The 22,694-nt window shown below is 44.9% G+C and overlaps 1 protein-coding gene across 3 annotated transcripts in view; it reads right to left on the bottom strand.

Annotated features, from left to right (window-relative positions):
- The window catches only part of LOC147428754 (uncharacterized), a 48,356-nt gene that overhangs the window by 20,498 nt on the left and 5,164 nt on the right, over positions 1–22,694 (bottom strand). For 2 of the 3 annotated variants that reach the window (XM_086497604.1, XM_086497606.1), the window contains 3 exons: positions 4,584–4,709; positions 4,113–4,310; positions 3,960–4,007 (listed from right to left, as the gene is read on the bottom strand). In XM_086497604.1, coding sequence (XP_086353730.1) covers positions 3,960–4,007; positions 4,113–4,310; positions 4,584–4,709 — 372 coding nt within the window. The remainder of the gene's footprint in view (positions 1–3,959; positions 4,008–4,112; positions 4,311–4,583; positions 4,710–22,694) is intronic. The other variant, XM_086497605.1, reaches the window with a different exon arrangement.

A 22,694-nucleotide genomic window follows, 5' to 3' on the forward strand; every position in this document is an offset into this window, starting at 1 on the left:
CTTAGCAGCATGTAAAGTTCAATTGTGGCTTTTTCGTTGTAGAGTTGACTTATAGAGTATCAAATTTCTTAACCTTAAGTACTTTCCCTAGGCACTTTACTCCTTTTCGATGATTTGCTTTGCAGCCTGCACGTGCTGTCTTGAGCAAACTACTGTTTTTCGATGCCATGCTCTTGCAGCTTGCACGAACCGCCTTTTGGGTGTGAGTTTGCATGTGTGTGTGGGGGGGGGGGGGGGGGGGGGGTGTGTGTGTGGGTGGGTGTATAGTCTGTTTTTGGAGCATGTTTTTTTCCTTGTACTCCTTGTTCCACACTTTTTTGTGTTCTCCACATTGGGTTGGTTGGGTTTGTTGTTGTTGGCTTGTTGCTTTGCACATTCCACGATGTCCCTTCACTTCTTCTCTCATTGTTGATTGGAAGGTTATCTATCACCTCGCAATTGGAATGGCATGCTCGACAATCCTTTCTCAACAATTCCATTCGATTGGAGAGCTTGCTTTGGAGCAAGGCTTTCTCGTCGACATTGGTCCAGCAGTCTCCTCACCATGCGATTTCTGTCTCAAAAAGGAATATGCCAGGTACATCAGGTGGCGGATGACGCAGGTAATGTTCTTTCGTTCTCTGATGTGGCATCTCATTTTCGATTGGGGCTCCATTATTCTCCTCTTTGGCGGGAGATTCGAAGGATGCTTGCTGATCTCTCACCTATGCCTCCTTTGAATGTGGACTCCCGCTGTTCTAATTGGAATCTTGCCAATACCAGCCTAGAATGCATTTCGGCCGGTAATGTTTATGCCCTCTTACAATCTGATGCGTGGATTGTGCGTCATGGTAATGAACTGTGGTCTCTCTCCAAGTTATCCTTATGGTGGAAACGAACATTGTCAAGCATTTGGCAGAGTCAGCGTTGTTTGGTGGGAGCTCTACCTATTGGCAGCCTATTGTGTGCACGGCATATTGCGCCTTGTCGTCATGTTAGATGCCATGAAGCTAAGGAGACTGTGCCACGCTTATGTGGGGTTCTCGCTACTCCAGATCCTTCATTCGACAGGTGTCGGCTGCTCTTCGGCTCCATTTTCCTTTCAGCACTTTTCACAAACGGTTTTGGCTTTTTGGGGTGCTTCAATCTCCGCAGACTCAATTTACGGTCTCTTTTGGTTGGGTCAGATTTTGGGTTCTGTGGACCATTTGGCACCATCTCGCTACTTCTTAATGTTTCAAGACACTAATGTTGACTCGTTTCCCTATTTCAAATTGTCGCTTGGTCAAGCGCTGCATTTTGCTTATGATGCTGGGGACAGTACTATTGATGCCTACAGGATTTACTTTGACTATTTCGAGCCCTCATAGCCTCATGGTGCTCCACTTTTTGTATCTCTTTTTTTTCGTGGGTTTTCCTTGCTTTGAGGTTTCCCACTTGTAAATTATATCAACAAGATTTACAAATATTTAAAAAAAGTGTGCCTCTATATATATAAAGGAAAATCACAAGGGATGAAAACAAGTGGTCTTGGTAAATGCTTGTATTGTTTTCGGCTGAAGTTTAATGTCTACTCTTATATAATTTAGTTTTTATCATGGGGTGTGTGCCCTCAAGATGTTTACTTGCTCGATAATTTTTTTTCTTGATTAAAAGAAGAGACAAAGAACAAGAGGGGAGGCAAGAAGTGCGGGGTGCCGGGGGGGGGGGGGGGGGGAGAGAGAGAGAGATGAAGAAAGAGAGATTTTAATGTCGTAGGAACAAATCCCAAGAGACCTCAAGGATCTATCTGACGAGTCTTGACTCAAGACCTAATACTCTGGAAGGAACTGAGATAACCAATCTACGCGATAGAAAAGTTTTCCAATTCTTCACACACACACACATAAACACGAGCAAAGATTTTAATGTCGCAGGAACAATCCCAAGAGACCTCAAAGGTATATCTGATGAGTCTTGAGCTCAAGACCTGATACTCCAAAGGTGATTGGGATAACCAATCTACCACACTTGAGAGAGAGAGAGAGAGAGAGAGAGAGAGAGAGAAATGAAATGAAATGTAATATTAACGTCTTCAAAAGGCCAAAATGACCTATGAGGCCAAAAGGTTACATGTGGTGAATCTAATGCCAAGTCTGGGTACCAAAAGTACAAAGAACTGAAAAGAAAATAGTGGGTAGGGATGGGGTGAAAGCTGATACGAAGGGGATACAAGGGGGCTGAGCTGATACAATGGAGCTCTATGACAATAGAGGCATCATATACATATACATCAGTATCCAGAAGGCTGTAGAAGTTCAATGTCCTCCAAGGTAAGCACTCTGTCGGGACGGCTCCTATGTCGCGCCAGTATGGTATGGATCCTCTGTCGCAATTTGCGTCAATGTCGAGAGGGCCCCCTCATCCATGGGCGACAGGACCGCCCCAACTCTATCACCCAATCAAGCAGTATGCCTCTTGTGTTGCTATGCTGAGGGGGCTACTCGAACTCCTCTGTCTGTGACTGAAAGAAATCTATAATTTGCCGTTGTCGCTGGATCTCTCACTATGCCCCTCTTCAAGAGGTGCTCTTTGTGTCTGCGAATCTTCAATAAGTATTATCCGAGGTATCTCTGATCTTGGTATCTCATGACTCTAGAAAGTGGTCCAAAACCCTCTCTGAATGAATGTGAAAGCGACAACCCTCTCTGAATAGACAGTGAAAGCGGCCTCGTATCTTAGTGTACTGGGCAGTGACATATGTAGTGTAGCTCTGTCTTGGGCTCTATCTGGCACACCTAACAAATCCTGGACTGAGCGGGTACTCCTCTAAATCTGCCTGTCTCGATCTCTAGCTGATGTGAGGATGTGCGTATCTGACCAATAGCACATCGTATCCTCGGGATAGATATAAGTATCCATGTATCCTGGTCTTATCACAAAGCCATCCTCTGTAAGCTGAAGAAGATGCTCTCTATAGAAAGCCATCTTCGTACCCAACTCATGTGTAGGCTGTATCCATGTCCTCCTCGTATCCAACTGAATCAAGTCCTGTGAGCCTGGTAATCTCTACCCTAGTGAGGGAGATGGAGGGTGCACACTGCATCTCGAGAGTACTGAAATGGGGGTAGCCGATCCATACTAAAGCCATGTAACTGAAACCAAGATGCCATCTCTGCATACCAACATGATCTATCTCCTTGCAATGCCAGCTGTCACGAAGACTCTAGTGCTAATCAAGCATATCTGTCTCTAGGGAGGCCCAGGTGCTATGCATAAATGAAAATGATCGAGTGAGTGCCTCCACTATCAATGGAGGAGCTAAAAGTGGCGGCAGACCTCCTTACCCACTGCGCCGTCGTGTTAAACACCATTACCTTGGTCTTACCAAGGTTCACAAACAATCCACTGTCCTGTGCAAATACATGCAATGCATCCAAATGACGTTGCATCCCCTCTGGAGAATCTGAGATCAACACAATATCATCACCATATAATAGCAATTGGATCCACGTCCCTGCAAGCTGAGCACCTCTATCACCCTCTATCTGTATATAATCTGAAAACTCACCTACCGATATTCCAAAGAGAGTCGGAGATAGGGGACAGCCCTGCTTCACCCCAGTGGTGGAGTGAACCATGTCGGACAAGCCCTGAGTAGTGTGTACCCGCCCTACCACTGTCCTATATAAAGATAAGATCCCCCAAATCAGCTCTGTGGGCACCCCCATGTCCTGCAATCTGCGTATGAGAGAGAGAGAGAGAGAGAGAGAGAGAGAGAGAGAGAGATGCATGTGTGTCCTTACATATGTAGAGACTCCAAGCCACTCAAACATATATGGTAGAGATGCTCATGCATGTCAAGGAAAATGTTCTTCGCAGCTATTGCGATGGGCTTATATCTAAGGATTTCAAAGAGCTTCTTAGACTTGACCGCGTCTCATTCAGAGCCCTCCATTAAAGACCAGAAAGCAGATCTATGATGTGTCGGAAGTGCTCACCTTCACTGCCACATAATTTCTGCTACCTTTGATCCTTGCACGGTGAACCTAGATCAACAAAAGGAAATTGTGTGAGCCAACAAAATGTTTTTATTGATGTTAAACAGTAATCAGTAAACTGGAAAAGATAATAGTCTTTACAGAAGAGTAAACCTGGGCCACAGAAGCAGAGCCAATGGGGATTTCATGAAACTCCTCAAACAAGTCATCAACTGCTCGCACACCCAGCTCACGCTCAAGGACGCGCTTCATTACAGAAAATGGAGTTGAAGGTGCTGCATCACACAGGGTTACTAACTTCCTTACCCAAGCATCAGGAGCCAAATCAGGCTTCCCTACCAGCTGGGCTACCTGCAAAACCATTGCATAAATTCCAACGGTGACCATTGATACAAACTGAAATAGTGCATAAATTGGATGCAGACTCCAGAGAATACAATAAAAACACCAGTGATTGTGGAAAGATTTCAGTGTAAGGAATGTGTGTATCTATATCCCTACAAATGTGCAAACATGCCCACACCTGATACAGGAAAACCCATCAAAACTGTGACTGTACACACAGAACAAAAAAGAAGCTCACACATGAATAATTGTGCATGTGCACAAAAAGACATAAACGACCTTTAGAAAAAATCCGCCAAGTTCTGAAAACATGGAATGTACTTTGTCTGCTGCCCACTCATGTTGATCTTCCCAAACTTTCTCTTGTGATTCCTTATCACAGAATTGAGTGCGCAACTGGCAAAACTGGTAAGTACACACCTTAATAAAGTTAGAAAATTCCGAATTTACGAGCTAAAACACTTGCACAAAACACAAAATCAAGAAGCACAAGGATAAGCATAATGAAGGAAACATATACCTTCATAAGGTCAGAATAGTCCGAACTTACGAGCTAAAACACTTGCACAAAACACAAAATCAAGAAGCACAAGGACAAGCATATACCTTCATAAGGTCAGAATAGTCTGAACTTACGAATTATAAGAGGGGATAAAAAACTCACAAAACTACTAAAGCAAGGGACACAAGAAAACAAGAACAAATATATATATATATATATAAACTTTATTTGCTAATAAACAAAACTAGAAAAAACAAACCATTATTCAATTGAAAATGTTTTTAGAAAAGGCATAAGCAAAATAAGTTGAAGCAGCTTACTTGACTAAAACTTAAAACAAGTACTCAACTTTAGACTAGCGAGGATAAGACATCTCATAGACCGGGCATTCTACAGTTAATCCTAGATGCAGGTCACCAACTGGATTTCTCCCAACAAGAGACAGTTTTCACCACCTTATGCAGCATCACGCTTTGGACCATGTGGAAGGCTCGATGTGCCCACATTCTAAGCTCACGGTCCTCCCCTACGTCCACCATTTAGACTAAGCTGCTGCATATTCTTCGCAGGCACTGGGATTCTTCAACCGGCTCCTCCAGGGCAGTGGAGTAGCGTCAATGCGTCACACATGGGTGAGATTGTTAGTTTTTTTCCTTCCGGATCATACCCACACCACGTGGCATTATGCACCTCCACAATGGTTCATTTTACACTCATCGTATAGACCACCTTGATGTTTACATAGAATACGCATTGTTACCCCGCTTTTGTACTTCCTCTGGGTGATAGGCCATTGAGCATCTCCAGAGGTCTGTTATGTACACGGAATACTGCCCCTTTTTCCCAGGAATAAAAACCGACTTCTCTACTTCTCCAAGGAGAAGAATAAGATCATCACCTTTATCATGCATGGCCAGGACAAAGCCACGAAATCCCTACTGACACCATCAATGCCCAAGAGTAGGTGAGGCTTGTGAAGAGTTAATGCATGAATAGAATGTACTCCATAAAGCCAACAAATCGAGTTTCTATCACGCTTCAATGGTGTTCAACATACTCACCCATGATAGGACTTTGACAAGAGAGCAAACATAAAGATGTACTAAAAGGAGTTAAAAATAATAAAATAGTACATCATTAAGCTAAACAGTTAGTTTGCTTCTAGGTCCCCATTTTACATGTATTTATACTAATTATCTTAAACATTCTAAAAGAACATTGACAAAAAATTATCAATTTATTTCACAATTCTTTTGAATGAGGATCTTTTTTCAACAAGAATATATAAGATGACAAGACTAGATCATAAAAGTGATTAGAGACAAGAAAATCACCATGTGACTAGAGCATCTAGAAGGAGTATCCGAGTCCCGACCATCTAGATGGCGCAATCCTAATGCATCATAGGATAGGTATTTGTTCTCAAGGTTAAGTGAGAGACCAAGATATGATTTGGTGTGTCACACGATCAGTGAAGGGAGCACTGAAACGAAAACTCTCGTGGCCGAGTAGATTCAAGGATAAGTGTTGCATGCAAGGATCAATTACATGAATGACGATGTCTTCTTAGAGGCTTTTCAAAAAAGCAGCTGCTTTCAAAGAAAGCAGGTTCTTTTCCGAAAACACAATAGGTTTTAAGTTGCTTTTCGAGAAAGCCCAGAGTTAAGTGTCGCATAGCATCTATATATGAGATTGCATTCAAGGGCACCTGGTTAACGTGTGTGTGTGTGTGAGTGAGAGAGAGAGAGAGAGAGAGAGAGAGAGAGAGAGAGAGAGAGAGAGAGAGAGAGAGCATAATTGTAACTAATCATGGAAATTTTGGAAATCTTAGCTCTTTCTAACTAATGGCGCCCCGAGAAGCAACATCTCTTGTTAAGAGTTTTAGAGGTCATCTCCTAGGTTTCCTTATCTAGAAGAATCTAGAAAAACATCACACGGCCAAGCATAGCCACAAAGAAGCGGGGATGTACCACAATTGGTTCAGCCAACCACTTGTCACCCTTTTGGTGGGTGCCCTAATTTTTTCCCATAATTCTCACCTTTAGGTTTGTGGGGTTTTTATGGGGGTGGATCGGCCAATTTTTGTGCTCACCTGTAAAGGGAGGAGGTATTTTGGGCCCCATGGTAACAGGGAATGGCCGTTTTCAGGTCTCCGTTCCTCGTTCCCATTTAGAGTTCCCGTTCCGAATCCCCGTTCCGTGTTTCAAACGTGAGTACCCGTAACAGGGAATGGCATTTTGTTCCGCGTTCCCGTTCCGGTTTCCCGTTCCTGGTAACTATGATTTTGGCATTGAATTGTGTGCAAAGCCTTGTACTACCTTGTAATAGTAGAGTTTGCCCTGTAGAGTTTGCCCAACAAGGCTTGTCCATATTCTTTTCTCTCTCTCTCTCTCTCTCTCTCTCTCTCTCTCTCTCTCTCTCTCTCTCTCTCTCTCTCTCTCTCTCTAGCTAGCGTTTTTCTCTCCCCTCTTCTCTTTTCTCGCTCTCCCTCTTGTTCCCTTGTCACCACACCCGTCGCCTTCCACTACCCTTTGACATAGTATCAAAGCCTATGAATGACCACGCTTGTCGAGTAGTCGATCCGGAGCACGAGGAATGGTTGTTGGAGCTTGCGGTTTTCAGCCAGCAAGAGGGTGAGATCCAATGTCTTGCGACGGTTCGTGCCCAGGTACCTTTGCAATTTTTTAGCAAGCTGGTTGGAGACTTTTGTGCGGTGAAGGGGGCTGATTTGGACCAATTTCAGCCTGTGTACCTACCATTGCTAAGGAGATTGGAGATCCCTTTCGACCGGAGGTTGCTTGCAGCCCTGATACCCAGTTTATCAATGGAAGGTTACTTTGCGACCTTGACATGTCTTAACGATGGCACCAAAAAAGAAGAATGTTGCAAAGCATTCTCATGGTGGGGACGCTAAAGGAGTCTATGAAGAAGTAGTGGATGATGCTTTGGAGAGTTTGCACGAAAGCCTACTCATAGAGAGGAGTTACTTGAGAGAGAGATTCCAGTGTTTCCACAGGATCAAAAACTCGATGCCACCAACTGCCAGGACTGGAGGATGCTGATGGAGGCGATATTGGAGACCTATAACCTCAATTTGCATTGTGACTAATGCTCAAGCTATCTTGAACCACTTGGAAAAAATTTATAATAGGATGACGCCTATGAACAGAGCTCATCTGGAGGTACAATTGCCTACTATGGACCCTTGACTCTCAATATACATGAACTATCACATTGAGAAGATGCAACAGATGTTGCAAGTGATTCTTCATGCAGGGAAGCTAATCTCTTCAGAGAATATGGCTATCTATGATCTTGATGGCGCATTTGACTCCTGAGTACAGTGCTTTCTATTCAACCTTGATTACTTCGGAGAGCACTCGTGATTTCATATGGAAGGAACTTGTTCCATCGTGTTGGACGAAGAGGACCAACTTCAGAGGTCCAGATTTAGAGGGGAAGGAAAGCAAAGCAAAGGGCATGAATATCAAGAGGATGATACTTCTCGTACTGGTGAGAGATCCAAGAAGGATGTGGTGTGGAAAACAATCAAAGGACTTGCAAGAAGATGTCAGATTCGGATTCAGAGTCTGGTGAGGAGGGTTGCTATTGCACCTGTTCTCAATTGCACACAATTGGTTCACCTACCTTCATCTTCATCAAGGACTCACAAAGACTTGCAGCTAGATAGGTGTCACGGGGACGTGGCAGCTGTTAACTATGTCACGAGGACGTGGCAACTGCTAACTTTAGTTGTTGGTTTCTTTCCAATGGGTTTTGTTTTATTTTTGAGACCCTCTTTTTGAAGTAGCAAACGGTCGGACATTGTATGGCCAATGTGAACGGTAGTTTCACCCACAGACGGTAAGTGGTCGCACTAGAATTCGTACAGTAAGAGGATGTCTAGGCTCAGAGCAAGATCATGTAGGTCCCCTTGTCGCACTTAGCAAGTTGGTGGATACTAGGAAGTGAACTCAATAAAGGCACAAAGTCAAGGTGGGACTACCAACAGAAAGTATCCGACAGTTGGGCCACATTGCACTTTTGGATGCGGTCCCAATGAGGATAGATAGTCAGATGACCATTGGGAGCCCAACGGAATCATTTCCTAAAATTTAGGGAACTGCTATTTTGGGCCGTGAAATGTATTCGCGTCATTACCTCCAGTATGACTAGGGGAACATTTCACAACTCTGCCGCGAAGTCAACTGAACAATCAATCGGGAGATTTTTAGGAGGCAAACCCGAAACGGGAAAATGCTTGTAAATGCGCCAAGTGGCAATTTTTCATGAACTTGCCTCATGCAGGAAAAAGGGTGCTGGATTTTATGCTAGGAGAGGCCTCTTTTTGGTTTTTGTCACAGGTTAAGAGCTATGGAGTGCTTTCTTTCCCTCTCATGTACAGTATGGTGCTAGGAGTGAAGCACTGCACGCTACACACTGCTCTCTCTCTCCCCTACGTGCAGTTATGTGATGCCCCACAAGAGGGCTCTTCATTTGACTGATGTACAGCTGTGTGGGTTCATGCTTTTGTGCTGAGGCAAGAGCCTCCTTGAGCAGGAACAGGGGTAGCTAGCTGCTACTCCACAGCGGGCACCAGTGAGGGTCATAACCTCACCGTACAGGTGCAAATTCAGCACTATGTATGAGCAGAAAATTGACTGTTTTTCAGCAAGAGCCTCCTGCTCAGTTTTTCAGCAAGAGCCTCCTTGAGCAGGAACAGGGGTAGCTAGCTGCTACTCCAAAGCAGGCACCGGTGAGTGTCATACCCTCACTCTACAGGTGCAAATTCAGCATTGTGTATGCGCAGAAAATTGACTGTTCAGCCATACGAAGGCCAGAACTCTTGGGAATCGTGCCCCACTGGCAGAGGACAGCTAGGGGACTATTTGGGGCTGAAAACAGGGCAAAAACCAGTAAATACAGCGAGCTGAATTTACTGTTTTTGGGCAGGAATCAGAGGGTTTACGCCAATGCAAGTGAGATCCAGCAGGGGAATTGATTTCGCGCAAGTTTTGGGGCTGTTATGCTGTCGAAATTTGGCCAAATCAGGTAATATCTAGTGTGATACAGGTAAAGGATTCCCAGGACCTTCCTTTGTAATTTTCCCTCTCAAAGAATAAAGAAATACCGAAAGGGGCACCAATTTTGGGGCCTACAAGTTGTCGGCATCTGCTCGGGGCATTCTAGCTTCCGAGTCGTGTGGGTATTCAAGTGTTAATTCCCGTCGCAGGTTCTCTTTGCAAAGTGCTCTGTGTGTGTGTCTAAAGTAAAGAATTTCGGGTGAAAGCCAACACCTACCGGCCCACGGGCCAGTTTCAAGGTTCCATTGCCGGGATATCAATCACTTTTTCCTCAAAGAGTGAGCCTCGGTTGTTTTGGGTAAAGACAGAGTACAGGAACGCGGGATTACACTATGGCCGACAAAGGGAAGGACATTATGGAAGAGGGATCCTCTTCAATGGACAAACAGGAAATCCCTATGGTTTTCGAGATTGGCGAGAGCTCACGGCCATGTCAATCTGTACCTCCCGTCAATGTGAATGTCCCTCCAGCAGTACGAGGCTTTATGATTGGGCAACTTGAGGATGATGCGTTCAGGACTCAGTTAGTTGCCGCGGTGAATGTCTTTTCGCAGCTGGTGTAGAATCCAAGGTTTATGGAGTTCTTGCAAGCGCCACCATTGCAACAGCAAAATAGGCAACCTACACCGCGTACAGAGCTTGTTGAGGCTCAAGCCCAAGTACTTAATGCGACTCAACAGGAAAGGGAACACTCGCATGTTGCGGAGTCAGGGGCTCCAAAACAGGTTCCTCCTGTGCTTGAAGAGGTGGCTAGAGCGCCTATTCCATAGGTTATGCCAATTCAGCCCGCCACCTTCCAAAGCCAGCATGCTGTCTTGAATGGACAGGGAACTGGATACCAAGCAATGCACCCAGTTTTTCCACCACCCACGGTACATCCTGGGTATTTCGGGGGTGGATTAGTGTTCCAAAGTATGGCTGGTTATGCGCCTGGAAGTTAGCCGTACATGCCAAGAACAGTGTTTGGGGGTATGCAAGGCATGATGCCAAACCCCATGTATGGTAGTATCGGCATGCAACAGGGTTTTCAGAGCAACCACGGCCAGTTTGGGGTGCCACAGGGTCATTTTGGCATGGCTGGTTTTTCTGGACAGCAGCCAGATATTGCACCTCTGACGCAAAATGTGAATGGCCGAGATGTGCCGATCATGCCTACTACAATGCCCATGTTGCAGACCATTCCTTATGATAACTTGGGGACACTAGAGAAGCCGAAAGCTTACAAAGAAGGTGGTGCAGCTGTAAAGTTCAATACCTTCAATGGTTTCGAGGATAAGACAAAGGCTCTCACTTTCCTTCAGCAGTTTATACAGCTTATGCAGGAGGGAATTCTACAAAGGCCTCGAAAGTCAAGAAAGCTGCCACTTTCTTAAATAACAATGCGCTTACATGGTGAACGACATTGTTAATGCAAGGGCAAGCACCCACCACTTGGGTTTACTTCAAGCAAATGTTTGCATCTGCTTGGCTGTCAAATGAATTTGAAGCAGGCGTCATGACAGATTGGCACAAGCTTACTTCAGCTTCATGCAAGAGCTTGCTAGAGTACAATCGGAGGTTTTGTAAAGCGTTACTCTCCGTGATCTCCTACAGATTTGTGCCATTGACAGAGCAGATAGAGAAGTATTGCTGTGGGCTGCCTAAAGGGCTTCGCGATTATTTTACCAAGAATAGAGTGGCTACCCTCACTCAGCTTATGGAAGTTGCGAACACTGGTCTTGCCTTGTTGAAAGGAGAGGATAGTGGGTTTCCGAGGAACGACAAAGGAGGGCAGCAAAAGAAAAATTCAGCGAAGAAGCCCTTTGAGAAAACGGCTCCTGAAGCGTCACAGGGGTCAGAAAAGGCCACCAAAGACAAGGATTCAGCCGGGACTTCTGAAGCGCACGCAAAGAAACAGAAAAAGAAGCCTTTTGTGCGCAAGTCGCTCGAGGAAAAGAAGGTCCTAATGGCTGAAAATAAATGCTTTATATGCGAGCAATCTGGTCACTTTGCTACCAATTGTCCACAAAGGAAAAGACCAGCTAACTCAGAGGATAAAGAGGACCAGAAAGGCAAGAAGCCTAAACCCATGGCAGGTTTAGTGCCCGACATGGTGGGTGACAGGCCCAGTACAAATGCCAGTGAGTTATGCAGGACTTGGGGTAAAGTTAGGGATCAGACGGCCCTCATCTTCTTTGATCCAGGTGCCAAAGCCAACTTTATCTCACCAGAGTTAGCTATGAAGCTAGGCATCAGAGCTGAAGAGATGGGGTACACAACAAAGGCAGGGTTGGCATGTCCTGGCCATTCAGAGTGTGTTACTCCCATTATTGGAAAGCTGCGTCTGCATAACCAGTCATATGTGGACGCAGAAGAGTTCTACATCATGCCGCTAGTAGGATGTGACGCCTTGCTGGGGATCCCCTGGATGTTCCGAGTGCATGGTCTTGGATGCCTACAACAAAAAGATCATTGTACAGCATAGGGGCAAAACTCACATCTTGGATGTAAAGCTTAAAGGAGAGTCAGTCCCTATTGTATCTGCTTCTGCTATCACTTCTCTAATAAAGAATCATCTTTCTGTGTACTTGATTTTTGCACGTGATGTCTCAGATAGTGATCAATCAAATTTATCTGTGTTAGATAAAGAAAGGTCATCATTTTTGCAAAGGTTTAGTGACTGTTTTCTGATTCATTACCGTCGCAATTGCCGCCAGAGACCTGAGGACCATCGGATAGATTTGGTGCCAAGGTGCAACCCACCAAATAGACCTCCCTACAGGGTTACTGCGGCGCAACAGAAAGAGATTATGGGCCAGGTTGAGGAGTTATTAGAGAAGGGGCTGATTCAGCCTAGTTCTTCAATCTTTTGCTCCCCAGTGCTCCTAGTGCAGAAGAAGGATGGCTCATGGCACATGTGTATTGATTACCATGCGTTGAATAAGAATACCATCAAGAATAGGTTTCCTATTTCTAGAATTGATGATATTCTCAATCGTTTAGAGGATGCTGCAATTTTCGGCAGGATAGACCTTAAGAGTGGGTACCATCAGATTCGTATAAGGCCAAAGGATGTGCACAAGATTGCGTTTAGAACGACATTTGGTCTTTATGAGTTTTTAGTGATGCCGTTTGGGCTAACAAATGCTCCTGCCACGTTCAACAGAATGATGGACCGGATTTTCCGCTCGCATCAACAGTTTGTTGGGACTTTCTTCGATGACATGATTGTGTATTCGAAGAATGAAGAGGAGCATAGGCATCACTTGACCATTGTGTTCGAAGAGTTGCGCAGTCACACAGGCTACTTGTCAATCCTAAGAAAAGTGAATTCTTCCTCGAAGAGATCCACTTTCTCGACCACATAGTCTCAAAGGATGGTGTCAAAATGGATCCCGCAAAGGTCGAAGCTATTAAGACATGGCCAGACTTGAAGACTATGCACGATGTCAGAAGCTTCTTGGTATTATGTTCCTACTACAGAAGGTTTATCAGGAATTTTGCAGAGATAGCATCACCTCTTCACGCTTTGCAAAAGAAAGAGGTCACTTTCAAATGGACCCAAAAAGAGATTTCAGCTTTTAGTCTCTTAAAGGAAAATTTGACTTCAGATCCAGTAATTGTTTTGCCAGATCTCAGGAAGTCATTTGTGGTCCAGTGTGACGCATGCGGCAGTAGCATCGGAGCAGTGCTAATGCAAGATGGACGGGTAGTAGCTTATGAAAGCCGAATTTTGCAAGGGCCAGAGAGGACTATGCAAGTCTATGAGAAAGAGCTCTTGGCCGTGATTCATGCGCTTTCTAGCTAGAAGCACTACCTCTTAGGTGCTGATTTTGTTGTCCAAACAGATCATCAGACCTTGCGATACTTCTTGACACAATCAAAGTTATCCGAAAAGCATATGCGATGGGCAAACATTCTTTCTATGTTCCACTTCCAGATTATGCATGTGGAAGGCAAGAAGAATGTTGTGGCTGATGCGTTATCAAGAAAGCCACAAATTTCAGCTGTGTCAATTCCTTATCATCATGAGCTAGATGACATGAAGGAACAGTATACTGCTGATGAAGATTTTGCAAGGATCTTTTGAACAGTAACAGTTACAAGAGGGGCAACATCAAGAGCACTACCTCCTCAGAGATGGTTTTATGATGATGCATGGCAGACTTTGTGTCACAAGGCCACTACGACATAAGGTCATGGAAGAGAGTCATGTCCCACAGTATGCAGGGCATCGTGGTGATGCGACCGTTAAAGCGGTAGAGACATTCTTCTATTGGCCTACCTTGAGGAGAGATGTGGATGCCTTTGTGCGAGCATGCATAATTTGCCAAAAGGTCAAGTTTGACAGGCAAAAGGCACCAAGGTTGTTACAACCACTGCCGATTCCGGATAAGCCATGGGAAAGCATTGCTAAGGACTTTATCTTTGATCTTCCAAGAACGCCAACAAGGAATGATGGTATATGGACCATTATCTGCAGGTTCAGCAAGCAGGCCCATTTTATCCCTGTCAGGAAGAAGATAAAATCTAATCAGATGGCACGCTTGTTTATGTACAATGTGTTTAAGTACCATGGTATGCCACAATCGATTATCAGTGATCGTGATCCTCGCATGACCAATTTGTTCTGGAGAAGATTGTTTGAGAACATGGGCACTGCGCTCAAGTTCTCGTCTTTGTTTCATCCACAACCTGATGGACAGTCAGAAGAGGCTTATTCTATTGTCTTAGATCTGCTGAAATGCTATGTGTCAGATAATAAAGGCAAGTGGGAACAATATTTGCCTATGCTCGAGTATGCGTACAACAATACGGTGCATTTGTCCACAGGCAAGGCACCATTTGAGATTGTTGAAGGCGGCAGAAAGGTTCCTCCCATTTTGCATACAAATGACAAGATCTTTGAGGCAGATCGATATGTTGAGAACATGGATGAAATGTATAGGAAAATTAAGGTTGCCTTGGAGAAGACTCAGGCAAAACAGAAAAAGGCTGCTGATCGTCACCGTCGTGAATTGCTATTATCACCTAGTGATTGGGTTCTGTTAAGATTCGAAAAGGCAAGGTTAAAGAAGATGAAGGGCAAGGAACACTTGTTTTCTAAGCTCAGCATGCGTTACTATGGACCTTTTCAAGTGCTTGACAAGACCAGCGATGTCGCTTACAGGTTGAAATTTCCTGATGCATGGAAGATTAATAATGCGTTTCACGTGAGTCTTCTAAGAGTCTAAGACCCTTCGTGGGTGATGTGCCAGAAGATATGCCAGATGAGGATAAGCCAGAAGTTGAGGAACTTGATGAGATCCTAGTGCCTGAGCAAGTTTTGGCACATAAGGACAGAAAAGTTAAAGGACAGGTTGCAAGACGCTATTTGGTGAAGTTCAAGGACTATCCGCCTATGGATGCCAAGTGGATGGAAGAGCATGAACTGTCAGAGTCACCAAATGTATTGCAGCTTTACCTACGTATGCACCAACCCAACGTGTGCAAAGGAGGGGTAATGATAGAGATAGTACATCAAATGTACATCAAATTGTGTGCAGAGCCTTGTACTACCTTGTAATAGTAGAGTTCGCCCAACAAGGCTTGTCCATATTCTAATCTCTCTCTCTCTCTCTCTCTCTCTCTCTCTCTCTCTCTCTCTCTCTCTCTCTCTCTCTCTCTCTCTCTCTCTCTCTCTCTCTCTCTCTGTAGCGTTTTTCTCTCCCCTCTTCTCTTTTCTCGCTCTCCCACTTGTTCCCTTGTCACCACACCCGTCACCTTCCACTACCCTTTGACATAGTATCAAAGCCTGTGAATGACCACGCTCGTCGCCTAGTCGATCCGGAGCACGAGGAATGGTTGTTGGAGGTTGCGGTTTTCAGCCAGCTTGGAGACTTTTGTGCGGTAAAGGGGGCTGATTTGGACCAATTTCAGCCTGTGTACCTACCCTTGCTAAGGAGATTGGAGATCCCTTTCGACGGGAGGTTGCTTGCAGCCCTGATACCCAGTTTGTACCTATCAATGGAAGATTACTTTGCGACCTTGACATGTCTTAACGATGACACCAAAAAAGAAGAATGTTGCAAAGCATTCTCATGGTGGGGACGATGAAGGAGTCTATGAAGAAGTAGTGGGATGATGCTTTGGAGCGTTTGCGCAAAAGTCTACTCATAGCGAGGAGTTACTTGAGAGAAAGATTCCAGTGTTTCCACAGGATCAAAAACTCGCTGCCACAAACTGCCAGGACTGGAGGATGTTCATGGAGGCGATATTGGAGACCTATAACCTCTATTTGCATTGTGACTAATGCTCGAGATATCTTCAACCACTTGGAAAAAATTTATAATAGGATGACGCCTATGAACAGAGCTCATCTCGAGGTACAATTTCCTACTATGGACCCTTGACTCTCAAAATCCATGAACGATCACATTGAGAAGATGCAGGAGATACAGCAAGTGATTCTTCATGCAGGGAAGCTAATCTCTTCAGAGGATATGGCTATCTATGATCTTGATGGCGCATTTGACTCCTGAGTACAGTGTTTTCTATTCAACCTTGATTACTTCGGAGAGCACTAGTGATTTGATATGGAAGGAGCTTGTTCCATGGTGTTGGACCAGGAGGACCAACTTTAGAGGTCCAGATTTAGAGGGGGACTCAAAGGCCCTAATTAGACAGTCGTCCAAGAAAGGAAAGCAAAGCAAAGGGCACGAATATCAAAAGGATGATACTTCTCGTACTGGTGAGAGATCCAAGAAGGATGTGGTGTGGAAAACAAGGGCATATTCAAAGGACTTGCAAGAAGATGTCAGATTCAGATTCAGTCTGGTGAGGGGGGTTGCTATTGCACCTATTCTCACTTGCACACAATTGGTTCACCTACCTTCATCTTCATCAGGGACTCACAAAGACTTGCAGCTAGATAGGTGTCACGGGGACGTGGCAGCTGTTAACTATGTCACAAGGACGTGGCAACTGCTAACTTTAGTTGTTGGTTTCTTTCCAATGGGTTTTGTTTTATTTTTGAGACCCTCTTTATGAAGTAGCAAATGGTCAGACATTGTATGGCCAATGTGAACGGTAGTTTCACCAGCAGACGGGAAGTGGTCGACACACTGGAATTCATATAGTAAGAGGATGTCTAGGCTCAGAGCAAGATCATGTAGGTCCCCTCGTCGCACTTAGCAAGTTGGTGGATACTAGGAAGTGAACTCAATAAAGGCACAAAGTCAAGGTGGGACTACCAAAAGAAAGTATCCGACAGTTGGGCACATTGCACTTTTGGATGCGGTCCCAATGAGGATAGATGGTCAAATGACCATTGGGAGCCCAACGGAATCATTTCCTAAAATTTAGGGAGCTGCTATTTTGGGCCGTGAAATGCGTTCGCGTCATTACCTCCAGTATGACTAGGGGAACATTTTACAACTCTGCCGCGAAGTCAACTGAGCAATCAGTCGGGAGATTTTTAGGCAGCAAACCCGAAACGGGAAAATGCTTGTAAATGCGCCAAGTGGCAATTTTTCATGAACTTGCCTCGTGCAAAAAAAAGGGCGCTGAATTTTATGCTGGGAGAGGCCTTTTTTGTCACAGGTTAAGAGCTATGGAGTGCTTTCTTTCCCTCTCATGTACAGTATGGTGCTAGGAGTGATGCCCTACACGCTACACACTATCTCTCTCTCTCCGCTACGTGCAGTTATGTGATGCCCCACAAGAGGGCTCTTCATTTGACTGATGTACAGTGTCACAAAGTGATGATGTGGCAGACAGCAGAAACCCTAATTTCTGCCAGAAACCCTAAAATTCCTGCAAACCCTAATTTTTGCCAAAAACCCTAAATTCCGGAAATCGCGGAGGCGGATTATTATAAAATATATATATATATATTTCTTTTTTGGAAAATGATGAGCGACGCGAATTTTGCTTTTGCTTTTTTTTTATAAAAAAAAAAGAAAAGAGTCTAAGAGAGAGAGAGAACTGATGCTTTTGATTTTAAAAGCTTTTGGGGCTCTGCTTTTGGGCATCCCTTGTAACCTTTAAATTAGTGGTGAGGGCCTCACTTCTCAGAGCATCTGGACGCAAAGTCTGAGAGTGAAACCCTAACCGCTCTCTTGTACTTTGATGATTGATTAATACAAAAAGAAATACCGAAAGGGGCGCCAGTCTTTGGGGCCAATATCTCTAGGCACGGAACTCCGCCGGGCCAGTGCAAATCTATTGTGATCTGTGAATTGTTTTGAAGTGGTTATTTGGTGCTGTCGCGGTTGATTCTTGACTTGGAGTGTCCAAGTTTGTTACAGTGGTATCAGAGCACGGCCGATTTCTCTTCTACGGGAAATCCGATCCCCGAATTTTTTTCCGCGGCACCTATAGCTTCAAGCAATGATCAGTCGACTCCCTCTGCATCTCGAGATGCGGGCTGGGATCACAACGAAGATTCAGGCAGAGAGTATGGCCCGCCTTGGCCTACTTAGGCGGAGCGGCGAGAGATAGAGCGTCGCCAGTTGATCGGCGATGCAACAAAGATGATGCTCAGTTTTGCCAAGGACCCAAAGATGGCAAAATATATGAACCAGACCTCTTTGGAAGAGGTACAGACGGAGTGGCAGAGAACCACAACACCACTCCCAAAACCGGCTCTCAAGAAACCTTCTGCCTCCAAGAAATATACGGAGAAGAAACTGGAGAACGTGGTTGATGCAAGGATTGCTCAGCTTTTTGACACGCAAAAGAAAGCCAAAAAGCACGGCAAAAAGCAGAAGAAAGGCACTGACTTCCCGGGATATTTGGGTCGTCGGTTGACATTTGACAAGGCAAAGAAACGGAAGAAGCGTGTTCAAGTTTGAAGACCTACCCAGTTCTTCTTCTTCTTCTTCTGACAGTTCTTCTAGCTCCTCGGATTAGAGCGAAGAAGACAGAAAAAGCAAAAAGCGAAGCAAGACACGAAGCTTCGGAAAGGGCAAGAAAAGGGCAAAGCAGGCTACATCTCGCCCAGAGACCGACAGTTCTACTGAGGACTCGTCTACAAACAGCTCAGATTCCGATGACGGAAAGTTTTATGCGAACAAGAAGAATTTTTACAAAGCCAACCAGTATGACTTTCTCGAAGATAAAAGCAAGAAAGTCCGAGAGTTTAAGGAAGGTGGCCACTCGATCAAGTTTGATACTTTTCAGGATACTCAGATGCTTCGAAGGCTTTGTCTTTTATTCAGCAGTTTGACATCGCTTTCGCAGGAGGACACTATTCAGAGCACTCCAAGATTCGGAGAGCTGCCTCTTACTTTAAGGGGAATGCTCGTACTTGGTGGTCCACGCTTCTATTAAGCAAGACTGTGCCAATTACATGGCTGAAATTCAAGAGGCTTTTTATTTCTTCTTGGTTGACTCAAGAGTTTGAGCGAGATATACGAGCTGCTTGGAACCATCTCCGGATGACCAAGAGCGATACAGTGAATTCTTATTGTGAAAGATTCTGGAGCTCTTTTCTACCCGCCTCTTCATTCAAGAAGATCTCGTTCAGAGACCAGATTGAGCGGTTTACCTTGGGTCTACCTACAGAGATCCGAGATCACTGCTTGGAACAGAAGTCAGCTTCTATTCAGGAGTTGATGAGTCATGCGAAGCGGGGCTTTGCCATTCACTCTGGCAGTCTGACCTACCCCACAGATGAGGCCATGACACAACGAGCCGAACAGACTTCTGGGAATGAAAGTAGAATGAAAAAGAGCAACCCAGAGAAAAAAAAAGGATGCACGACCCAAGCTTACTCCTGAGGAGACAGCTCGCTTCATCAGAGAGGGGAAGTGCTTTGGATGCGGGAAACATGGACATATTTCCGCAAAGTGACCTGATAAGGCACAGAAAGAACAGAATGATAAAGACGACGACAGGTCTGAGAGTTCAAGAGCAGCTGAGGAATGTGGCAGAAAAGGCAGATAGAAAAGCAGAACTGGTACCACATGGCGTGGGACTTGCACCGAATCAAATGAATGAAAGTACAAACTTTGCCGTTTTTTTTTGGGGCAAAGTGAAGGATCAGGAAGCTCTTTTGAAGGAGCCAAGGCCAACTTCTTTTCACTTGGAATTGGCGGCTCGATTTGGAACTACGCCTGACAGACTGACGCCACAGGCGGAAGTAGTTCGACTAGCACCCGGATGGGATGTTGCCATTACACCGAGCATTGGCAAACTTTGTTTGCAATGACAGGGGTGTTCAGGGCACGCGAGTGACGTTCTACTCGGGATCCCTTGGTACCACAAGAACTACGCCGTGGTTGACTACCGGGCCGAGAAAGCGACTTTGATAAATGAAGGGTTTAGAGATTGTACTTGATGAACTTCAGTGTTCTTACTCATTCTTTTGGGAGAACTGAACAATGGATAAAGATTGAATATGTTTTGACCTGAAGAAAAGAACGCCAATATTTTTTTTTCTCCACGCTCATGCCGATTGCTTTTGAGAGGGCCTGAAGATCATACCATTGATCTGATATCTGGAAGCACGCCACCGAATCGGCCACCTTATCGTGTGAGCCGAGTACAAAATGAAAAGATTATGAACTCAGTGAAAGACCTCTTGGAAAAGAGTCTTGTCCAGCCTAGTACTTCACCGTATTGCTCTCCAGTGTTGTTGGTTTTGAAGAAAGACGGATCTTGGAGAATGTGCATCGATTATAGCACTCTCAACGAAATCACCATCAAGAACAGATTTCCGATTCCTAGGATCGATGATATACTCGACAGGTTACAGGGATCCTCGTGCTTTAGCAGGATTGACTTGAAGAGTGGATATCATCAGATCAGGATAGCGCCAGGAGATGTCTACAAGACAGCTTTTCGGACGACTTTTGGGTTATTTGAGTTTTTGGTGATGCCTTTTGGCTTAACCAATGCTCCTGCGACATTTAACCGGATGATGGATAGGATTTTTCGAGAGTACAGGCTATTTGTTGGCACTTTCTTTGACGACATCATTGTTTTCTCCAAGAATGAGGCAAAACATAGAGATCATCTGCTTCAAGTCTTTCAGGCATTACGAGATTACACATTAGTGATTAATGCTAAGAAAAGTGAATTTTTCCTACCAGAGATACATTTTTTGGGACACATTGTGTCAACAGCAGGAGTGCAAATGAACCCGGCCAAGATAGAGACTATCCGTGATTGGCCCGATTTGAGGAATGTCCATGAAGTTAGAAGCTTCTTGGGACTGTGTTCGTACTACAGGCGGTTCATACGAAAGTTTGCAGAGGTTGCTTCCCCTTTGCATACCTTGACACAGAAAGGAGTACCTTTTTCATGGGGACCCACAGAGGTGACTGCCTTTCGGACATTGAAAGAGAAATTGACTACGAGACCTATTTTGACTTTGCCGGAATTGCAGAAGTCATTTGAAGTATATTGTGATGCTTGTGGTCGTAGTCTGGGTACGGTCGTGATGCAAGAAGGCCATGTCATAGCTTACGAGAGCCGTTTGTTCTCTAGGCCGGAGATGACAGCACAGATCTATGGGAAAGAGCTTTTGGCGGTTATCCACGCTCTTACTCAGTGGCAGCATTACCTACTCGGAGCGGATTTTACTGTCTTTACAGACCATCAGAGTTTGCGCTACTTCTTGTCACAGAAGAAGCTTTCGGAAAAGCAGATGCGGTGGGTGAACATCTTGTCACAGTTCCACTTCCAGATTGTCCATGTGCAGGGACAGAAGAATGTGGTGGCAGATGCTTTGTCTCGAAAACCGTTGGCTCTGGCTATTTCCGTGATACATCATAGCAGCTTCGAGGATATGGTCGATCAGTGTGCCACAGATACAGATTTTGCAGATATTTTCACACAGATACGGGATGGGGAGACAGTAGCTGGATACTCCCTTCGGAAAAGCTAGTTGATGAAAAAGACTATGTTGTGCGTTACACAGCCGTTGAGGGAAAAGGTTATGACTGATTGCCACTGTCTACCTTTTACAGGTCACCGTGGCATTGCTACCACCATGAAAGGGGTAGAGAGAGATTTTTTTTTGGCGGAGACTGAAGAAGGATGTGGAAGAGTTTGTGCGCAGTTGCTTGGTATGCCAGAAGGTCAAGTTTGACAGGCATAAGGCACAGGGATTGTTACAGCCTTTACCCATACCCACCCGCCCCTAGGAAAATATTCAAATGGATTTCATTTTTTTTGATCTCCCGAGAATACAGAATGATCACGATGATTTTCCGATTACATGGCACGTCTGAGACGATTCTCTCCGACATAGACCCCAGATTTATGAGTTGGTTTTGGAAGGCAATTTGGGAGAACATTGGCACGTAGTTGCAGTTCTCGTCATCGTTCCACTTGCAGACTGACGGGCAACTTGAGATTGCCAATTCAGTGATTTTAGATTTATTGAAGTCTTGTATCTCGCATCAGAAGACTCAATGGGAAAAGAACTTACCTTTGGTGGAATTTGCCTACAATAACACGATACACTCTTCGACGGGGAAGACGCCATGAGAGATTGTTGAAACTGCTGCGAAGGTTCCATCCTTCCTGAGCACGAAAGATTAGAAATTTGAAGCGGATGAATATTCGCGAGATTTGGATACGGCTTTTGCCAAGGTTCGCGAGACTTTGCAGGAGTCTCAAGAACGACAGAAAAAGGCAGCGGATCGCCATCGTCGCGACTGGAAACTGAAGGAGGATGATTGGGTGCTCTTACTTTTGAGAAGGCACGCCTATGAAAGAAACAAGGGAAAGGAGAGGCTTTTTCCAAAGCTTAGTATGCGATACTACGGACCTTTCCAGATTACTGACAAGATAAATGATGTCTCCTTCCGATTGGAACTGCCAGATACTTGGAGG

This window comes from Adiantum capillus-veneris, chromosome 23 (assembly GCF_014529385.1).
Source record: "Adiantum capillus-veneris isolate H3 chromosome 23, ASM1452938v2, whole genome shotgun sequence".
Classification (NCBI taxonomy): Eukaryota; Viridiplantae; Streptophyta; class Polypodiopsida; order Polypodiales; family Pteridaceae; genus Adiantum; species Adiantum capillus-veneris.